The sequence below is a fragment of the Chlamydotis macqueenii genome, chromosome 16 (genome assembly GCF_036417535.1).
Source record: "Chlamydotis macqueenii isolate bChlMac1 chromosome 16, bChlMac1.mat, whole genome shotgun sequence".
In the NCBI taxonomy this organism is placed as follows: Eukaryota; Metazoa; Chordata; class Aves; order Otidiformes; family Otididae; genus Chlamydotis; species Chlamydotis macqueenii.
The window spans coordinates 13,518,176-13,540,626 of record NC_141571.1 but is presented as its reverse complement, the minus strand read 5'-3'; the positions used below and the strand labels follow the sequence as shown (position 1 = coordinate 13,540,626).

Sequence of the window (22,451 nt, the reverse complement as noted above, 5' to 3'; positions counted from 1 at the left end):
CTCCCATTGCACAGTTATACGGATTTGCATAATTAAATAACCCGCTCCTGAAGAAAAGGCGCGATGCCGTGTGTCACAGAAAGGAAGGGCTGTCTGCTTTGCACACAGTAGTTTAAGGGCCACTTGTCCTCTTTGCAATGCAGACGGCAGGACAGCAGGGCTCTTTCCAGGCTTCAGAAGTCTCAACAGAAGTTTTGCTACAGTCGGCTTTACAATTATCACGGACCAGATCCTCCAGTGGTTTAAACCCCACACGCTCCATTGGAGTTACTGGTGCTTATTTCCACGAGTGGAGGATGCGGTCCTTGCTTGTCATAGGTATCGAATAAAGCTACGGTAGCCCTTTCTTTAAATAAAATTAAATAACTGCATATGGCATCAGCACACAATTTTAAATGTGCTTCTGCTATTAAGAAAATAGCAAGCACACCAGTGGTTAGTTAAATTATTTCTCTTGAACTAAAAAAGTGATAATATTACTATTAATTTGAAAACCCCTAGAGACTGCATGATGTCTTCTTATCATATTTTTGAGACGGACAAAGTCACTTCCATGCATACTATATATCCTTTTCAGCTGGCAGTGAAGGTTTGTGTTCCTGGAGGTCACAGTTCCCGTTCTCAGATGCATCTGAGCTGCCCGGAGCCGACTCTGGCGGTGGGGGTTTGTAGAGTAAATAGGCGACAAAGAAGAAGGTTGTCCCAAGCACCTGCAGCCACCAAGACATCCCGTTACTCTCTGCTCCCTGCAAAACCACGCGCCCAGTGCCCAGTCCTCATCTGGGATGAGATTTGCTGACAAAGCTTTGGGGAGATGATGCTGAAGGCCAGCCTGGGCAGCAGACCAGCGCACAGAGATGGAGTGGGTAAAAATCTGAATGTAGTCAGCCCCATAGCAATGGGACAGTGAGAATTTGGAAAGGTGTCAGCCCCACACGGACACCTTGAGCACAGCATTGTGTGGACTAATGTCACCCAAGATGTTTACTGGAAGGATTCTGAAAGCCTCTTTATCACAGGAACTGCTAAACACTAAATATCTAGGACAAGGGCTTTTTTGGGAGCAGTTAAAACGATGGTTTTCAGCTCATAAATAAGAAACACACAGCTAAGCTCTTATTTTCTAGCAGAGATAGAGGAATGGTTATTTACAGCCTGGCCACAATGCCATCCCTCACTCTCACTAACACACTGCAGTTAAATATTTTACTCAATTTCTAGAAAAAAAAAATCACTTTGGTAACTGTTGGGAGGAAATATTTCATATGGTGCAACAGAAGCTGTAAGCCCAGGAAGTAATGGGAATTTAAGAGAATGATGGTGCCTGGAGCACCATTACCTGGCGAGGAGCAAATGGAGCTTTTGCCTTCAACTGAGAACGTTTCTTGTGTGAATGTCTCATTTGGGCTGGGGGGCACAACTCAATTTTGTAAAATTCTCTCCCAGAGCAAAACGCTGTCTCCTAAAGACCTGCTCTCTTTATCAGAGAGTGAAGTTAACCGGCAGCATCACCTTGTAGACCAGTCCAGCGATGAGGGTGTATCGGCTCATGGCTGAGTTCTGGTAAACGTAACAAGAGCCTTGCTCGCCGCACTGGTCCTGCCAGAGCAGGCAGGACTTATCGATCATGGACCCAAAGGCGATGGGGCCAGGGATGCCTCCTGTGGGAAAAGAGAGAGCAGTTGGGTTTCAGTTTGGGCAGCTCCTACACACCAGCCTGGCACGATGCAGGGTGCTTGCAAGGTGAAAAGTGATTAAGCAAACTCATCCTGCAACATCTACAGCTGTGCCTGGAGCTACAGGGTACCCAAAATACACTGAATTTCAAGATCTGAGAGTCCCGTGGGTCTTTTGACAGCTTGGCACACACTCCACAAAGCCAACGGACCGCACCGATGCCCAAATTCCTTCTGCTCCATACCTAGTGTTCGTACTACAATCCACTGGATCCCAAGCGCAAATGACTTTTGTCTGTCAGAGACGCACCTGGGGAACAAAAAAGGATTGTTTAACAACGCTGCCAGGCTGCGTGGCACCTCCCAGCCCCACAACGCCACGCACTTGGCTACAGCCTGCCTGGGACATCCATCTCCTCCGGAGATCGAGGTTCACCCCAGTACAATGTCCCCCCACCAATGCTGCAAACTGGGACGCAGACTTGGGTGTCTTATGTCAGAGGACAGAGCTGCCAATGCTAAAATTCGCTATCCCAGCTAGACAGGGAAGGGAATTCCGATGTCTCCAGGCTGCCAGTAACAAGGTGGTTCCCATCACACCTTCCCCATGGCTGAAGCCAGCAGGATAAAGCAGAGAGGTGGATTCCTGCAGTGCTGGCGCAGGACAAGGTGATCCCATGCTTACCGCAGAGTGGCCATCAGGGCAGGAATACTGCTCAGGAAGGTGAAGAGGATCACCACGAACATGAAGAACAGGAGCAGCGGCCTTTTGGCACATGAAGACGTGCATTTCCCCGCCTCTGCATCGCCGGGGCCAGGCAGGAAGGTTTTCTCAATGCAGCTACACTCGTGATAGACCTGGGAAAGAAAGGCTGGTGGACACTTTGCTGGGGAGAGCACAGTGGTAGTCAAAGCTGGGCTTTAAGGAGAAGAAATTCAGAGAGGGCAGAAACCAGCCAGCTTCGGTCCCAGAGCAGAGTGAAGCCGAAATCAAGCTGCATTCTTGACACACCTCTGTTTCAAACCAGGTTATTAAATACCAGAAGCAAATTTGGCCAGGCAGCCTTTGAATACTGAATGTCATCATTATCCTTCTTAAGTCAAGGAGTGACATGCTGGAAAGATAAAAAATAAGCATTGGGACAGGAATTAGGTGCCTACCAAGCTCCTCACCTGCCTGGGTGATTTATCACAGATTTTCCTGAGTGAGGGAAAGCTGGTTTGACACATTGAGAGAAGGAAAGCAGGATGACCTCAGGGTACCTTCTGCCTTCATCCCAGCCAGTACCTGAGAGAATCCAACCTGCACCAGGCTCTTAGACTGATCTGCAATAAAGCTCAAACCTGTGGACACATTTGCAGAGCCAGCCAAGTCACTCCAAAGAAGATGTGCCACCACCTTGTTAATCCACAGTGCTTTCAGACATACCTTCTTGCCATTCCTGAGGTTTTCGGACACTTTTTTGCACCCGGCGTGGCAGGGAGAGTAATACATAATGTCATCGCTCCCACAGACGGGGCTGTAGGTCTCCTGTAGACAGCCACACTCGGCGTTGCAGGCTGCCGTCAGGTTTAGGTGGCCACCAGGCAAAGCACTAAGGGAAACACAGGAGCAGTCAGTGGGGAGACACTGAACATCATTTTCCAGGAGGAAATGGGTAGAGCAAGAGAAGGAGAATGGGGGATGGTAGGAGATGTGGTGGATCCCCAAGTAGCATAAAGCCAGGCTTCGAACCACGAATGGGAACCATCCCCTGGAGCTACCCACAGCTGCCAAGGGAGTTTAAGTGACCAGCTCATAGGGAGAAGCCTCCATTTGGAGAGGAGATTCCCACTTTTAGCCCGTTTTATCCCACTGGATAGACACAGCAGACTCTGTGAAGGCAACTGAGCATCTCACACTCAGGTGCTGCCCATCTCCCCTCCCTGACTACAGCAGGAGCCTCTTCCATACACTCCAATTAGGTGCAAAAATTAGGACATCTATATTCTGGGTCTCACTCCCAGTATCTGCCTGCAAGACTGATTGGACGTCACCTTCCATCACCAACACATTCACACATGACTACCACCAACACCATGTATTTGGAGTTATCCTCTATCCTGACCAGGGCCACGCAGTGAAGACAGATGGGGTGATGATTATTACCTTCCCTCATGCATCTGGGTTACTCCTGCCATTGGCATGTTAGGGCAGTGAATAAAAAAAATGAACACAGCCAGCAGACTCGACACCGTGCAAAGTAAACACAATTTGATGATTCCTGAACAGCGGAGTTTAAATTTATTCACAAGGAATCCTCCCAGGAATGTGCCTCCCCCTCCGGCTGGCACGACCAGATAACCTGAAACAAAGGAAAAAAAAAAAAGAAAATCACAAGCAAGTTTAGAAATGTCAGCAAGGAGTTTTCATGTCTGAATACATTAAGGGCAGCGTGTCTGCATGAGAATAACCCTTTGGTTGCTGCCTGGCTTCTTGGTGGACGCTCAGCGGACACAGCAGGTGAGTGGTCCTCAGGTGGCATGAGCCAGGAAAGGCAGCTTTTCCTATCCAGAGATCCTAAACCAGACCCTTTGAGGAACACATCATGAGTATTGATTCTTGTTGGACGTCACTTCCTCAGTCTACAATACGGCAGCTAAGTGAGGATCTTCCCAGTTTCAGGATGCTGACAAAATAAGTCCCCCAGTTCAGACATTCCTCGTTAAAGGACACCTTTAGTTAATGTTTCCCAGCAATGCACTAGAAGGAACGGACTACTGCTATTTTGCCTTCCTCTAGAGGGTAACAGATGGCTACAGAAGTGACACATTTCTCCCTGATGTCAGTAGATACAGCTCTGAAAATGCACTTGGTACAGATGTGCTGACGGGAAACGATCCTATCTAATAGCTGAAGACAATAACCGCTCTGTAAATGAACTGCAAAGCATGTTTGTCTCCATTCTAAATGAGCTACAGTGCTCTTCTGCTCATGAGCAACATGGGAAAACATTGCGAACACCAGGTTTTCTTACCAAAAAAGGTAGCAGCTTCAGAGGCACTTAAACTAAACTGAGACTCCAGGAACTTGGGTCCGAACGTGGACATCCCAGCAATGAGGGTGGCTTCGGTCGCTCCCGCTAAGCAGAGGAAGATGAAGGTGGGGTTCTTCAGAAGCAGCAGCACTGATCTGTGAAAGACAAATGCACCGGAATTGAATCACTGTGGCACATTCTGATTCTGGGTCTGTCCCCTATCTTTGAGTCAGAAGAACCACAGGTAACAGCAGGCAGCATCCCACCATTCTGCACTCCTCTGAAAGAAAAATCCAAAAGGGAGTTAATTGCAGTTTGAAAGAGCAGGGAGCTTCTCCTCTTAGGCTTATCGAGTCCTACCAGCCAAGGAAAGATGCTGAGGATACCCTCAGCTCTCCCTGTTTACCTGCACAGAGCAGATGTTGGTGCTCTTGGGGAGACAGTCTCCATTGCAGGTGAGGACCAACCGTTTGTTCTTAAAAATCTGCCTTCACATATAATGTCTCTCATGCGCCAATTTGCTCTGGCTCTTGTTCCTAAGGGGTGTTGTCCTGACCATCTTCAGCCACCTAACAGACGTCCTTACCCTGGCCACCTTACACGGCCCCGTTGGCTACAACCAACCACCAAGGGAATCTGAGGAACATCAGCACCTGAAACAAGAAGGAATAATCTGGGGCTTCTCTCTGCAGATCTCATGAGGGCACCAGATGGGTTGATTTATCTCTTGCGCATGTTCAAAATGGGGACTGGACACCAGCAGTGTCTGTGTGATCTAATTCACACTTAGGGTGCCCATGACTTCTGTATGGATGATTTCAGCGGTAGTTTTCCAACATGTAGGGTCAGGATGAGTATTTCTGTTCCTAAATGGGGCAATACTGAAAGGACACTAGTCCTCACCAACTCTCAATCATTTCAAGGTTTTATTAATCCCTGATGGCAGTGATCCTGGGACTCATGACTCAACTAAAAGCAGGGAACAACACTGTGTTACACACATACACACATGCTACTCATGCGCACCTATGTCCTCGCGAGAATAACAATCTCTGATAACCAGGGATGTTTTGCAGCTTGGGGGACATACCAAGCAAGCCTTTCTATATGCAGGAAGCACCTCCAAGACACCTTATATCCTACTGAAAAACAGAAAGCAATCTTTCTCCCACAGTCTAAGCGCAGTTTTACTTTAAGATCAATGTGTAAGTTGCGCAAATGCATTTTCTTTTTGACCTACAGGGATTTAGCAGAGTGCCCTAGATATGCCTGAAAAATTGCCATGTGTCATTTATATGCAGAAAGATGATCCAGCAATGATTCCATCTCCGAGACACAGAAAGGCCCTCGGGCACACGGGATGGTCTCAATTATCTCTCACTATCGCGGATATTGGACTAAGAGGGTTGACACTGCTTTGCAGGGAGCGTTTTGTAACAAGCTTGAAATTCTTCCATGAGACTTTCCCCAAGCCCAGCCCAGCCCAGTACCACAGGTCGCCCCGTTTCTGAGACAGGCGCGTCCCCGTCATCCTGCAGCGATGGCAGCAACAGGGATGCCATGGGATGCTTGCTGAACTGAAAAGCACAGCCACCACCTACTGCTTTGGAGGAAATGTGAAATCACAGAAAATCTCTGTACTACAACTGCATGAGATGTGCTGAGGCTCAGCCTCGGGTTTATGCAACTTTATCCACATAAAGTGGAGAATTTATTTATACTGAAAGGACAAAGAAGCTGAAAGACAGAAATACCAGGCATTTTTACACCTTGGTTACAAGGGGCTTTACACAAACCATTGTCTAGCTGTTGGGATTAGTTTAAATTACTACACTATTTCCCAGGAATGACCTTTTTGACTGTGCTTTATTTGGAAGCACAAAGCCTGATCACTTTTAGTGAGAAAACACTTCCTGTGGGCCTCGTGGCTGATGTAGAAATGGTACCATGCCTTCACCTTTTTCCAGGCCAGGAGAAGAGAGAGGAGCTGCTCCCTGGCACTAGCGTGACTTTGCGCTTGCTGGCCAAAGGTTACAGGTTAGACTTGCAGGTAGGAAAATGCAAAGGAACTTCTTTCAGCATCAGAAAGACGACACCTACGGTCACCACCACCAAGGGAACGGAGGATAGCATGCACGTCCCACAGGAACGCAACCCAACCTCCCTTTCCAACTCACAGAAGCTATAGTAAAGCCATGGGACAAACCAAAGCCTCACCCTGCCACCTAATCCAAGAGGGATGAGTGAAATATTGACTGTAACTTCCCATGTCAAAGATCAGGGCTTGACAGGCCGGTGAGCAATGCCCACAAACTCCATCCTGGAGCTCGCTAGGACACAGCCTCCTCTCCTGGCACAGCTCTACGTCTTCTGTTTGAATCCCTCTGCACTGACAGCAGGGGTTATTTCACGAGAGCAATCATATGGAACCAGAGAAAGGAAAACGCTATTTTATCAGGCTTTTCAACCCACGAATTAAGACAGAAGTCTCTTCAGGACAGAGGATTAAGGCGTATGAGCTGCATTCCTGTAAGCTCCTGCTCTTAGGCAGCACTGTGAATACAGCAATTCATTAAGCTCGCTTAGAAAGGACCTGATGGCATGGAATAGTATTTTATTTATCACTATTTCTGCTTATCTTCATGAGACTCTTACTGTCCATACTGTGAGAAAATGTGTAGCACCCGGTCCCTTACTAAAACAAAAGTAACAGTGTCCCTTGGCCTCGCTCTCCAGCCTGGTCCACGTGTCCCCAAGAGCCGTGCCCACAGATGTGATCTCCTTTTTAATGCAAGTTTCCAGAATAGCAACCCTTTAAGGCACTTCCCTTTTATTAATCAAAAGCAGGGAATACAAAAGTCTGTTGGGTTTTCGCTTTGAGACAAAAACCACGCTAAGGCCTGGACTGATCTGAATTATTTGATACGAGTTGCCCACCTTCAGGTATTTGTTCTTCAGGAACGAGGCATGAAAGAAGATGCTCCCGGAGGAAAACTGCCTCCCTACCTGCTGTCAGACAGCCTTTGCCAAGAAACAGTGGCAGCTTTGTTCCAGATAAGCAAGAAAAGTATCAACCACAGAATCTCCTCCCTCTCTCCTACCCTGTTTGTGTTGGTTTTAGTCATAACCTTATCATTATTTAAATGCAGGTTTTGAATTTAATTTCCGTGTGGGGAATAAGTCGTGACCTCGGAAAATGGCACCCAGTCAAGAATGCCATTTAATAACAGTATTGAAATCTGTTCAACGTAATATTCTTCATACAACTGCCTTAACCCCTGGCAAACTTCCTACGAAGTCTCCAAGAATTTCAGACCAACGTGAGTAGTTGCACTGACACAACACAGAGCGACTGCTGCTGAAAACTCCCCTGCTGAGCACCTGTTTCGATCCTCCTCTGCCAGCACAAAGCAAACTCCACAACTCAAGTTCAGAAGCAATCGCTGGGGTCTGGCAACATTGCACGTTTGCCTTTGCGTAGGGCAGCCAGCAGACACGGATGCAAACTCCTCCCTAAGAGTGGTCCTGGGAGAAATACAAGACAGAAAAATGACTGCAAGCTCTGAAAGGAATTGGTACCCAGGTATCTCTGCAACATCCACAGCTTGCACACCAGCTAAACCCAAGCTGTAAACAAAGCAGCACCTCTCCTCCTGCCCTTCGCGTAAATACAACTCAACACACACACAAAAAAAATAATCATAAAATATTTCAAAGATCCATAGCAAATGTTTCCAGGTTAAAAGACCACATTTTCTTTTGGTCACTCACTTGTTCCCACCCAGGATCCCCCTAAACCATTTCCTACCAAACCTCCTTTGGTGCAAGCGTGCTCGCCCACAGCACAGAGCCAAGCAGCGGCCCCGAGATGAAGCCTGCTGCTGTGCCACGGCTTTGCAGGAGAGATAAGAAATAGTAACACATAAAAATGGCTGGAAGAAGCAAAAGGAAAAGAAAAAAAAACCAATAAAGAAACTAAGAATAAAAAGGTAACTGAAAGTTACAGTGCAGGTTATCTTGTTCCCTGGACGTGGAATGGAGCTATGAGTCAGGGTTTTGTTTCCTCTCTTTTCTCATTAAAGGGACAAAATATGGATCTAACACAAACAAAAACAGAGGGAAGGAAGAAGTGCAGGAAGAAATAACGCTGCTGGGGAGAGGGAGTGAGGCGGCAGTGCCTGTGGCCTGTGCCCCTCCTGTCAGCGGAAGGCTGGCACCAAGCCCCTTTCTGTGAAACTCAGCGTGTTGCGTATGACTGCAGGTGGATCTTCACCCATGGACGTGGGCTTCTGAAAGCCACGGGCAGGACCAGGATCTTGTCCCCTGCTCTCCCACACAATCCCCAGCACAATTTCTAGTTCAGCCCATTTGCTGAGGGGCCCCAGCCACTGACGGGACCAGGCGCTTTGCGACCTCCTTCGCGAGAAAGCGTTATTGCTACGTTTGAAGATGGGCAAAACCCTTTAACTAGCATTGCAGAAAGCAAGCTCAGTTTGGGCCCATTGCTCTTGCTTCTGGGGAGCGCTCCCTGAACCTCACGCCTGGGGTGGTTTTCTCACCGAGGTAGATCTTTCACTGTTTTCCCAAAGTCTGGATCCGATGCTTTTTGGTGGCTCCCATCCTTTAGCTGATGAGCCTCTGACACCCTCATAATGATGTACCGCTGGGATCCTGAAAACGAGAGGCAAATGGGAACAAGGAGCAGGTGAGACAAGACATAGGACATGGATGCTACCGAAGCGGTGGATTTGCAGGGGGAAAACGCAACGCGACATCCTCCTTCCACCAGCCGCCATGAGGGAGGAGCAGGAAAACAGGCAGCTGGAAACCACGAGGGTGCAATCTGTGTAGGAATTATGCTTCAAACACTGGAAGCTCTTCCTCTGCCCCTGCGTTCCCAGCTACACGCATGCGTAAGGACGCAAGCCCCAAGGCGAGCGCGAGGGCTGCGCAGCCCCAGCCCCAACTCCCTCGAGCCGTGGCAGGGCCATGTACCTGGCAGGCGCTGGGGGTATCCCAGGATGGGGATGGAGATGAGGAGGGAGGCTGCTCCAGCCCCGAGGAAGCCAATCCACCATGCCCCCACCCACAGTGTATTCTCTGGGGTGATGTTGATCCTGCAAGAAACGAAGCCGAAAGGACACAAGGGAGAGATGCAGTGGTTGGAAACGGAGTGGGACGGCTTGGCGTGCCTCTCGCTGAAGCTGGCAAGGGTTGGGGGGACACAGGGGGACGCCAGCGAATGAAACCAAGCTCTGGCCCATCCCAAGATGATCTGCTGGGTATGCCACATCCATCGCCCCCTCCGCAACACCAGAGAGCTGCCTGCCTTACTGGCGAGCACAACACTCCACACGCCCCGGAAACAAGATAATTTAATTCTCCTTTAATCTCTGGCTTGCACATTCACCTCTCCCCATTTCATTTGTGCTTTGGGGGCTGCTACAATCCCAGAGCCACCCCAGAGCCACCCTTTGCAGGAAAATTGGTGAAAATAACCCATTCCATCCCCTGGAAACCCGCTCTCCCTTTTTAACCCATTCATCTGCCAAAGAGGTGAGAATAAATCAGGAGATAAGAATAAATTACAAATACTGGGAATTAAGGAGGGACTAAGCACCCTGGCTGGATTACCAGGAGGATGAGCAGCACTGCTGCTAGCTTTGCCTCATCAGGGAACTCATTCAAAAAATTCACCTGCTGCTCGTAGCCTCATTAGCGCAGGCAGTGCAGCGTGAGGAAGGATGGAAGCTGACAGGTTTGTCAGCAATTTTCTTCCAGCGACAGCGCTAACGCAAGGCACCGCTCCAGCCTCAGCACCCCCGCAGAAACACCGCGGGCACGCTTCCACCCAGCCACCAGGTCATTTCTCCAGATTATTATTTATTATTATTATTATTATTACCCCAAAGGAAACATACAGTATAAAGGAAAAGGAACAAGATTATTTTTTAGCAACTTACTCTCTGCCAATTTCAGTATAAATATTTAGAAACATTCCTCCTACCAGATAACCCGCTGCAGGCCCAAGGATTGCAGCAGTGTAGAAAACAGCTGGAAGGGAAAACAAACTGTGTCAGACAACCATCAACGTCCCAGCCAGGGATGCTGCGGAGCGCTGCCGGTGCCCAGCATCCCCCGTCCCACCGCAGCCTCGTTCCCTCCCGGATCTGGGATGCTCAGCCTCCTGCCGCCTCGCGCCCCACTCCCTAAGCCACCGAGAAACAAAGCCAGGCAGTTTTAACAAGTTTTCATCTCACGCTTACGTCCCAGGGAAACTTTTGCATCCAACCTGGGAATTTTTATAGCATGGGCAGGCCAAATTGGAAAACCGTATTTATGCAGTTACTGTTTTATTATTTAGCAGGGATGCAGCTGACCCCGCTGCCGGCGTGATGAGCAGCGGCGTTGTCTCCCACTGACAGTACACAACATCTACACTAAACATGGCACCACCGGCACTTATTTTGGTTTGCTGCCGTGGAAAGATCATCAACTTACTGATGATCTCCTTCTGACCTCCTTCTCTCCCTGCGCAGCCTTCTCATACAACACTATGGGCAGACTGCTAAATTCTGGAGCAGCTCAAAGGTCAGCCTTTCAGCAATTTCACCCAGTGGGGCTGTAAGTGTCTGGCAATTGCTAAGTGATCAGTGATGCAGGGCAGGGGAGCGAGCTGAGCCTCTTCCCCCGGTGAAGCTCGGCTGCTCTTCACCCCAGCCGCGTATGAGCAGCGCAGCGACCGTCCCTGCCGTGCTATGGCACTAAAGGGGTGATGTCCCCTCGCACGGATGGGGTAGGGCCCCTTGTCAGAGATGCTGATGCCACGCAGGCGCTGGGACATGCAGGAGGGCTCTGCCCAGCTGGCCCCGCACCAGGAGCAGGAGGCATCTCCTGATCTGCAGGGCCTGCGCTGCAGGAGTGAAAATACCCAGCTGCGCTTGTAATTCCTGCCTGTCAGTAACCAAAACCTCCTCAACAGCTGCCACGTCCCTCTGATGACCAACAAAAGATGGGGAGCACCTCTTGGTGTGGCCTACTGGGTGCCCAGGCGGATGGACCAGCTCTCCCTCCCATCACCCAGATCACACATCCGAGCTGCCCCTCTGGCTCGACTCACCAATGTACACAGGGGAGTAGTTGGTCTTGACGTTTTCATCTAAATAGGTGACACCGAGGGTGTAGAGCGGCGTGGCTCCCATGCCGTGCAGGAACTGCCCCAGCATGAAGACGAACCTGTAGCTGGAGAGGCTGGAGGCAGCCTGGGCACAGGGCAGGGTCTGGTTCCCCCCGCAGACGCCCACCTCTGCTGCTGAACGCGCCTTGTACTGTCCCGTGGTGAAGTGGGGCAAGGCGAAGAGCAGGGAGCCCAAGCCCATGACCAGCACGCCCCAACCCAGCCATCGCGGTTTGTGGCCATTCCCCCCAAAATAGCTGACGAAGGTCAAGCAGATGCACGCTGCGATATCGTAGGAGCTGGCGATCAGCCCGCTTTGGTAGCTGCGGAGGTCAAAGCGTCGCTCGATGGAGGTGATGACCGTGTTGATGAAGCCATTCACCGTCATGCCTTGCAGGAAGGAGGCCACACAGAGGAAGAACAAGACGCCCTTGGACGTGTTAAAGAGCTGTATGCACCCGGGGGTGAACCCCCCCCAGCCGCAAGCCAGTTCCTCCCCTTCGGCCGACACGTATTTAATCCCTTCATCGAACTGGGTCTCCTCCTTTCCCGGGGCAGTGGAGCAGAGGGGCTCGGCGCACGAGTCGGAGGGGCTGGCAGCGCCGGAGGATACGGTGCCGTTGCTCAGCGAGGTACCGCATGCCTCTTGCTCACTCGGGGCATCGAAGGTCTGGCTGGCCTCACCGGGAGGAGGAGACGGGCGGGAGAAGTCGAGCGTCTGAGCAAAACAAAAGCCATTTTCTCCGGTCGAATTCTGGGGCATTGCCATGAACGGGAACGCGGAGCCAAGCGGCAGGTTGAGGTGGGGCTGGCAGCCGGGGTGGCTTTGCGGGGCAGTGAGGATCTGCCTATCCGGGAGATGCAATTTTTGGCGCTTACATCAGTAGGGAGAGGGCAAAGATCTGAGCCAAGACCATTCTGATCTGTGAAGAGAGAATTTTTACACATGCCTGCCTTTAAAATCACGCTCAAACCTCTTAAATATTGTTCCTTCTTTTTTTTAAATAATTATTAGCATTTCACTGTGCAGTTCAGCTGGATGTGCGCCTTCCACCATGGGAGATGTTGGTACCTCAGGTATCGAGGCATCATTAATATTAGAGAAAAAAACCTACAACATTCAAAAGCATTAAAAAATTAAAAAGCACCTCTAAAGGCAGTCTCCCTACCAGCTGAAGCCCCTTATCCCCCTCCTGAGGAGACCCCAGTTAGACACCAGACCCCCACAACCTCTGTCCCTCTCCTTCCCCTGCAGAGAACGGCGCGCACGGCTACAAGTTTCCCACTGTGAAAAGTCCTTTGCTCTCTCTTTCGCGCTCTCTCAATAACAGTTTATAATTATCCCGAAAAGTTTCCACAGTCAGATTGATTTTATTCCAAGCCCTCAGATCTGTTTACAACTATTCAGTAAAATCCTTTCTCTCGCTAATTAGACCACATGCCGTTTCAGAGCGAGCTGGAGGGCAGAGGCAGCTGACTCGAACCTGATTACCCATGCAGACTGCCGCCTTTCCACCCCTTCCTCTGCACCTCACCACCTGACCGTGCCCGCAACCAGGAGTATTTTTCCTTAAATGCCTTGGCTGAACTATAAACGATGAAAACAATAAGGTTCTCCCTTGAATGCTGGTCCTAAATATGCAACAAATGCTAGGCAAGAACTGTTTGATTAGAGAGCGACTTCAAAGCATCCTGTGTTTCCCAATATTTTTTGCCAATATCTGTTGGAAAGGTTCCTATAAAAGTGTCCCTCATCGACGGGAAAAAGAGGCACTTAGCGCAAGCACGCTTTAAACATCCGCGTCAGCAGCGCTACAACAGGTCTGGTCCTCCAGGTACCTGAAACCAATGAGACCCGCCTTTCCTTGGCAAATAACCCTGGCTGGGGAGCAGACAGAATATTTCAGGGTCCAGATTGTAGCAGGAATTTGACGATCGCGCAGGGGCAGGGTGAGCTTGGCAGCCAGAAGGGCATCACTCTTAGGTCCGTGCTGGACTCCTCCGGGTAACTCCTGCTTTCGCTGGCTGAGTACAGCGCAGGATAACTTTGATGTGTAACACGTAAACGCAAAAACTCACTGCAGGCGTTGAAATTTTGCTGCAGAGAAAGACTGTGGCAATGTGTTGGCACAAAAAGATAATACCTCAGGTGCATTCTTTCACTTTTTCATCCCTCCAATGTTCTATTTTTTCACTTTTTTTGTCCCTCCAATGTTCTTACGACTCTTACAGCTCTAAATCTGTTTTCTCATCTTCGAATGCAATATTGGAAACAATAAATATGAGTGCTTTAGCACCCCACTAAAGTCAGAAGCGATTATTAGGTACCGGATCAGGCTCTCGGGGCGAAACCGGCCACGTTACCCCGGTGTAAATCAAACGTGCCTCCTGCATGGCAGCCGGCTGACCTCAGCTGCACGCTTCCCGTATCAAAGACAAGTCTGACGTTATAATTGACTGCACTTATAAAGGAAGTTGCTTGGCTGGGGACTGACTTTGCTATCACTGATTGCAGCAGATGGAAGAGCCCAGCTCTGCTCATAGCCGATGCGACCAGGAGCCAAGATCTCCCCAACCGACGCACCTTCAGGCATGCTCCTGCTGCCTTTTCACCAGCACTGGGGTATCTCCTTTGATATGCCATTAATATAAATGGATACTTCAATATTTCAGGAGTCAGGGAAGAGATTACAGCTTCTCATTCAGTTTTCTTTTCCTCGATGCAGCAAGACTCTGAGCCACCAGACCCTGGCGACCGCATCGTCCTCCCCCTTGACTTTGGTTCCCCTTAGTCCTACTCAGCAGCAAGCACAGGGTGAAATATTTCCAAGCAAGCAACCAATCTGTCCTCCAAGTGGCAGATGTTTCCTCCCACAGAAGCCTTCTCTGCTCCCAAAGCCCAGGTCCTGGCCAACTCCCAACAGAGCTGGGCTAACGACTCCTGCTCTGTGCTGGCCACCAAGCTGCTTTCGATCTCTCACGGTGTTTCTAAACCGGCGGTGACACGTTCACTGGGAATATTGGCTTTCACAGGAGCCATATGCCACTTTAGAGGAGAAAATATAATCTTTAGGGAAAAAAACCCAACCCACCTCACGCACTTCCTAATCATTCTTATTCATCCGAGCCATCCGTTTATTGCATCCCATTCATCTCCGTTTTTAATGACTCAGCTGGTGATTTGTTGCTTACGTTGAATCAGTCCCAATGCTATTATCTCCCCGGCTACAGATTTATTCATTTTTTACTATTTTTTTTCAGCTGTACAGCTGGTTCCAGACTGCCAACATTACCAAGTCAATACCACAAAAGTAGCAAGGCAATGAAAGCATATGATTTGTACTGCGTGATGAAATTGGGAAAGACTCCCCCTCCAATATTTAGCATTAAATCAACAGTAAAACTTACCAGCTTTTCATCAGGTGATCATTTAAAAAGTCACAGGACCAATTAAAAACATCTTGTGCCTCTGCCGAGGACTGTGATTAGATTAATGTTACAAATTAACTCCTAACTGACATGCAAAATGATCCCATTTGCTGAAGCATGCCCAATAATAGTTAATCTTCCCTTTCACTCCATGGTTTTTGACTTTTATAGGGTATTATTGTGGCAAATAACATCTATTCATAACTCCTGCTTTCCATAGCTGCGCACAGTTTACGGTTTATGAGCAGACTTAATAATTTTTTTCAATTCTAGGGCATACATGGAGATATTTGCTAAGCGCATGTTACTCCAGAAAGGGACAGATTCATCGGGGTTTGTACACTTAATTTCTCTTAATAACACACTGAATTTTTCTCGGATAGTTTGGCGCCAGAGGATGATCAGTATTCTGTCGCAGCTGACACACGCCATACGGATCCTGTGTAACCCGCTCGCTGGTTTAGGAGTGGGAAAGCCTCCCAGGAGTGAGATAAATCCAGGTCCTGGTCCTGCGAACAGGGCTTGTCCTCAGGGCACTGGTTCAGTTAAAAAAAAAAAGCACAGGTTGTTCACATGCAACACTGAACTGCTTTCCTGGCAGCTGAGGACCTTTCCTCGGCTCACACCGAGTGTGAACCCTGCATTTTTTGGCACGCTGTTAAAAAGCACCCCTTTGGCTCAGCAACGGGATGCTGCTATTGCCATGGGCAGCATCAGGACCAGCCTGGAGCCTTTCATAAGCAATTCCTACAGGCACAGCATCATCCTGCACACACGGAAATGTTTCAGGAAAGAGGAAGCGCAGGGGAGGAGGTATCGAGATGGGGAGGGCGATAGGGATACCCTGGCCCACCCCTCCTGTTAGAGACGTGTTTTTACATGATAGTCTCACCAGAACCTGAAGCACGGAAGAGAGCAGTAGAAACTGGCTTTAAATTATCACATGAGCACAGACACATTTATAATCAAATGAATTCCAAATCGTAAAGCTCAGCGCTCACAAATCCTCTGTATGTTTTCCAAGCACTTCCCATTCCCTGGCAAATTAATGCAATAATATGCAAGAAATCAGAAAGGTGGCTTGGATAATTTTCAATTAGCTGCTTGAAAACGCTTTGAAGATAAATCTAGCTGGATTTTCTGAGCTTACTTACTTGTCCCAGCTTATCTGTGCAAATACTATTGGCTGCAGCTGCCTCAGACCATCGTTAAAAACTTGCAGTGCCAATGCACGACGCAGATTTAACCGGGCCACTATACTCTGCCGTAGCCAGGATTAGCCAGACAAAAGGTTCTTTTATGCTCTAATACCTAACTCCCTCTCCCTGGTGTCACTCTGGCTTTAATATCTCTTTCCTACCTCTAAGTTTGATCGGTGACGAGGTTTCCGTGCTGGCACCGTGTGGTGCCCTCCACCACCGTCCCTGCCCGTGCAGCTGCCGTCTCCCTGGCTCTTCTGATGCAGATGTTTTCCCCAGCACCCAGCCCTGCCCACAGCATGGCATTACTTTCCAGCATTTGGATTCTTACAGCCCATTTAAGGATGTTTAATACTCAGGATAATGTTCCTGCATGAGCCGTTAGTCAGCTTTTCCCAACGACTACCAGTTCGCTCCCATACAGATCCCTTCCTTGTTTCCGTGCACAAGATCCTGTGTTGCACAATGAAAGGATGCTGAGAACAGGATAAATATAATAAAATAAAAATAATATAAATATAATAGAATAATATAAATATAACAGAATAATGCTGACATCTACCATGGTTTCAGGGAAGTTACTCTCTTTCATCCTCCTGGTTTGATCCGTATGAAGGTTAAAACAAAAAAGGCAAACCAGAGGAAATGATACCATGAAACCTTGTGGAAGCCATGCCACAGAAAGCTGGATTTCACACAAACAACACGAGGACCTTCTGTTGTAAGTGCCGTGTTAACATTACACAGAATTACCGCATCCTCCTTACAAACAGAGAGCAACTGTCATTGCTGGAGCAGCAAAGCCTTTCTGCAGGCTTTTCTCTCGCATCACTGCTGGATAACAGGCTTTTGATGGAGACATCTCCTTCAGCTGGCTTTTTTACTGCTGAATGATCAGTTCCTGTGTTACACCAGGCTGCCCTCCTCTTGCAGGCTATCGGCAATCTATTTTTGGCTTGATCGTAAGAGCAAAAGCAGAAACACAATCGTGCTCGGAACCAGAACTATTTATACCCTGACTCAGACCACTACCCCCGTTTCTACCGTCAACCATTCAAAAAATCTAGAGAAATTTCCCCATCTCCACAATTGTTTGTTTCCTTAGAACACCCGCCGTGCCCGTGCTGCTGCAGACTGTGAGCGAGGAGCTGTCAGAAGCGGGTTTCACACCAACCCTCGCTGTTGAAGAACCATTCCTTCATGGGGTCTTAATGCCTTATTGCTTTCAAATGGATCAAACATCAAAATTTGGGGATTAAAATACAAATCTCAAACCCCAAATTTCTGCTTAGCATGGGAAGAAAACTATGTGAAATCCTGGGGCGTTACGCAGTGCTGTCAAGGGAGGGATCTGGCACGGGGCATCGCCTCCTTGCTGTCTTTTTCATACACCGTGGACAAAGGGAGTTGGAGGTCAACATCCAGATCACCTCATACTTCACTTTTTCCTGAGACAAGATTTTCTCCCAACCCCAATTCTCCATAGTAAGTGGACTTTCTGGGGAAAATCGTGTACCACGAGGTCACATTGCTCTACCAGCCAACGACAGCCTTCAGCTTGAGTTAGCTTGGACAAGTTCTCCAACTCAACCCCATGCTGGTGGGCTGGATGCCCACCCACTCCCGTCTTAAACCAGACAACACAGAGCTGAAGAGAGCACATTGGAAAAGCTAAATGCATCACAGAAAAAGAAACTTGCTGATCATCAGCATCCCCTGAAACGTTCTCCATCCTCAGTGATCACGGACGGAAAGGGTGGAAACCCTGTGTCAAGTGGGAGCACGACAGAAACAGAAACGACGGGACAGATCCAGCTGAGGGAAGAGCATTTCCCACACAAGCCCACTTTTTTTTTTTCCAGATGGGTAAGTAACAGCTTCCCCAAACAGCCCCCGGAGCACAAGCTCACTGGTGCACACCGCTTAGCCTGGATCTTGTTTAACATTCTGCGATGCTCTCTAATCCTCTTAGGTATTAGTCCTGAGATTCCTGCCAAGCACAGGCTCCCAGACAGCACTTAAACGAGCTCGCTGCTTGAAATGGGTCGTTTTGCAAAGTACAGTAGAACTCCAGCTTTTCTTTTTTTTTTTTTTTGCTTAACCTCAGATTAGCACCTAGGAAGTCACTACGGCATGCAAAACGCAAAGTTAAGTAACCCCAATTTCTGTGTCTCAGGTGACTCCCTAGAAAGCCATTCTGCATTATGAGTGGGATTTATCTCTCTTAATTACTTGTTTAAAGTAAAATTTGAGTTAGACATTCCTGTTGTCTCTCTGTTGCCCACCGCAAGGAGATCCTCAAATCCAGGTTACCCATAGCCCTCAAGCCATGTCTCCACAATCACCGTTTCGTGTGTTACTACATCACCCATAACAGCAGATATGATCTGGAACAGGAACGGGCACATAATCATATTTCTGTTGGATTAGCCAAGCATATTACGCTGAGCTTATCCGGCCTCATGTTGGCTACCACAATGCAAACAATATTTGATCTAGCACAAAGCCAGATGGTGCAAAATTAACCCTTCCAGTGCCAGTCTGGCGTGGCACAAGGGAGTTTGGACAAGATCAGTGCGCAGGCTCATGTAGCTGTAGGGTTTCAGGCTCGGCGTTGCAGCCTTGAAGTTTCCAGACACCATCCGCCCTCCAAAGACGAGCGAAACAAAAGCATCATACTTCAGCAGATTGCATCCCCTTAGAATAAAAACAATGTCAGTGTTACTTGCAGTTAATTTGCATGTGATCACGCAACACCCTAGATCTTGGCACATTGTGGTATATTTTGGGATTTCTTTGAAGAGGTCATATCCCTATTGGGCAATCGAGAGGAAATGGTCACCACTTTCACAGAGATGACTGTCCCTTCGTTTTCCGACTCCAAATCCCAAACCAGTACCACAACCACAGACAACAGCCACAACAACTACAAGACGAAGGGTAGAAACCCAGACCCAAGGGTGAACAGAACACGGCACTAGATCAGCAAGCTGCAGGGCTGATGACCCCTGCCACTAAGGACGGGCAGAAGGAGCCAGCCTGAAATGAGACCTTCCTTAGAAACCTCAGATCCGTTTCAAGGATGAGTCCTCGTGCTGCAGATTGCTACAGCAGACATCGAAGGCAGAAAGCACTGGCATCATAGAATGGTTTGGGTTGGAAGGGACCTTTGAAGGCCATCCAGTCCAACCCCCCTGCAAGGAGCAGGGACATCTCCAACCAGATCAGGTTGCTCAGAGCCCCGTCCAGCCTGGCCTTGAATGTTTCCAGGGATGGGGCATCCACCAAATCTCTGGGCAACCTGTGCCAGTGTTCCATCACCCTCATTGTAAAGAATTTTTTCCTAGTATGTAATCTGAATCTACCTCCCTCTGTTTTAAAACCATTAGCCCTCGTCCTGTCACAACAGGCCCTGCTGAAGAGTCTCTCCCCATCTTTCTTGTAGGCCTCCTTTAGGTACTGGAAGGCCTCTTTAAGGTCTCCCCAGAGCCTTCTCTTCTCCAGGCTGAACAGCGCCAACTTTCTCAGCCTGTCTTCATAGGAGAGGTGCTCCAGCCCTCTGATCATCTTCGTGGCCTCCTCTGGACCCTCTCCACCTGGTCCATGTCCTTCTTGTGTTGGGGACTCCAGAGCTGGACACAGTACTGCAGGTGGGGTCTCACCAGAGCAGAGTAGAGGAGCAGAATCCCCTCCCTCGACCTGCTGGCCACACTCCTCTTGATGCAGCCCAGGATGCTGTTGGCCCAGAAATCTCAAGGATGGCCACAAAGCACAACAGGTTGCAAGGAGACAGATACACCTTGGCTGTGCTGTCCTTGGCTGCCTGCTTCCTCCACGGCTGGCTGCATCTAAATAAATAAAAATCCTCACTGATGGGAAGAGATCAGGCTCCACCGATTCCTTTGAGAGACGCTAGCAGAAAAATGCTGAGCAATACCACTCCGCGTTAACAGGCCTCTCTCAGGAGCCCAGCTCAGCATGAAACAGCAATCCCACACACACATACAGACCAGCACACACAGGAACGTATAGAAAGGTGCGCACGCAGGCGAGCGCGGCCTCTCCGCAAGCACCGCGCCGTCTGCACGCTGCCCCTCTTGCAGGCTGGCACGGCTCAGTCGGGTCAGTAATTCATGCCTACTGCCAGGGAGCAAATTGCTGCCAAATGGTGTTTCTTCCCGAGATAAAGGAACAAACAGGGATATAATGTTCCCATTGTGAACCCAAAACATCTGCGGGCGCTCAGAGGGGTTTGCTGTCCGCGCGCAATGTGGAGATGGCCTCCACGTCGTACCCTCCCTTCTCTCACACACGAGGCAAGGCGGCTGCTGTTGGAGGAGAGATTTACTTGGAAATCTGAAAATTGTCTTCTAGGGATTCCTGCTTCCATGCAGCAGTGTAGCAGACTCAGGAACTCTGATTTTCCTCGCTAAGGACCTGCTCGCATCCTACAGCCCTGGCCACGGTGGTCCCAGAAACAGACACAGAGGGATAACCTGGTTGTGGGTTCTCAGCGTGAACGAGGTCACCAAGGGATGATCTGGATCGGTGTTCCCCAAAAATGATGGGTCTGGTCCTGCCACTGCTGCCGATCCGTGAGCTGTGTTTGCCCACACCAGGCGTTCAAGTGGGGATCCCGAGGTCTCTCACAGAAAGTAAAAGGTAATTCAAGGGAATAAACATTGCCTGGTTTGTGGTGGTGGGCAAGGAAGTTTTTTTATTGCCTTCGGAAAAAAAATGCAGTATTTCAAGTTTTAAATTATTTTAAAACAAGAATATTTGAGACAGATAATCAGTGTACCACAGGCTGGATACCTACTTTTTACTCCTTTTAATTCCATTTGTTCAGCATCTTAAAATACTCTTTTCAAGGTTTTCTGCCAAACACACAACACTAAAGGACTGCAGGGTGACCAGGGTTATAGGGGGACTCCAGAGAAGGCTGATTCAGCTCTAACCAAGACCCACATCTGGCTTGAAGGGTCTAAATCCTCTGTGAGACCAAATCCACTCCAGCCACACAAGGAAGAGAACGTGTGTCCTTCAGCTCTTTGGGGGACTTTTTGTTTCTTTTTCATGGGTTGGTATCATTTGTCAGAACTCTAGAATCTAAACCTATTTTTTTAATCTCTTAATGCCATCTAGAAAAACAAACTACTATCTGACAGCGTACTCAAAGCACTTGAATTCACAAATATGAAACCGTGCCTATAAAAATGCCAAAAAGTAGTTTTTCTCGGATTTTTTTTCAGCCAGAACATTGCAAAGTCAAAGTGTTTTTTGGGAAAAAAAAAAGTGTTTGGCCTTGCTTTCTCAACATGAAATCGACTCCCTAATTCCTTCAAACCACTGGACAACGGTTAAAGAAAGCTTGTCAGCATTTCATTTTCCTTCTTGAAGCAACCAAGCCAAGCTCTGAGAATTCAAATGACTGAAGATTTTTGATGCCATACAGTGATACACTTTACCCATTAACAATAGCAACCAAATTGAGTTTTGGTGTAACGATACGTACATCAGTTGAACAGCACAAGAGAAGAAGTGGGACTGGAGTCTTTGCTGCTCCAGGAATTTCAAAACCTGTTGGACAGGCTCAGAACTGTGCCAAACAAAGCAAACAAGTATGAACAGAGTACTTCCCACCACTAACATATTCCCACTGCTCACAAAACTCATTTACAATCTGGAAGTGGAATGACATTATTTTTGACAGCAGCAACACAGTCATACCCCAGATTTAGGGGTACTTCTGCCTGAGGAAAGACTTAAGGTTACAATAACATTACTCTGTTAATATTAAACACTTCACTGCCTTATCTCATGCTCTCCACCGAACTAGCAAGAGGTCTTGATGCAAAATCTGTTAGAGGCCCTCTCTGAGTATCCCTCTACAACCACTCATCACAGCTGCCAAAGTGGGATGGAGGCTTTTGTCTGGGATTCATAAACCAGA

The 22,451-nt window shown here is 48.5% G+C and overlaps 1 protein-coding gene across 1 annotated transcript; it reads right to left on the bottom strand.

Annotated features, from left to right (window-relative positions):
* Positions 1 to 560: 560 nt before the first annotated feature.
* Positions 561 to 12,639, bottom strand: SLCO4A1 (solute carrier organic anion transporter family member 4A1). The gene is made up of 11 exons (XM_010129564.2): positions 11,814 to 12,639; positions 10,657 to 10,747; positions 9,689 to 9,810; positions 9,253 to 9,364; positions 4,694 to 4,848; positions 3,826 to 4,021; positions 3,106 to 3,271; positions 2,362 to 2,534; positions 1,922 to 1,986; positions 1,513 to 1,661; positions 561 to 710 (listed from the first exon to the last, which is right to left on the bottom strand). The coding sequence occupies exons 1-11, from the start codon at positions 12,637 to 12,639 to the stop codon at positions 561 to 563; spliced, it is 2,205 nt and encodes a 734-aa protein (XP_010127866.2).
* Positions 12,640 to 22,451: the final 9,812 nt, after the last annotated feature.

Excerpts from the sequence above, each read along its gene's own strand:
- SLCO4A1 (XM_010129564.2), bottom strand. The coding sequence starts at position 12,639 with ATGGCAATGCCCCAGAATTCGACCGGAGAAAATGGCTTTTGTTTTGCT. Across the intron at positions 9,811-10,656 it reads TATACTGAAATTGGCAGAGA|GATCAACATCACCCCAGAGA; the intron begins GTAAGTTGCTAA and ends CGTTTCTTGCAG. Across the intron at positions 4,849-9,252 it reads ACAGTGAAAGATCTACCTCG|ATCAGTGCTGCTGCTTCTGA; the intron begins GTGAGAAAACCA and ends TGTCTTTCACAG.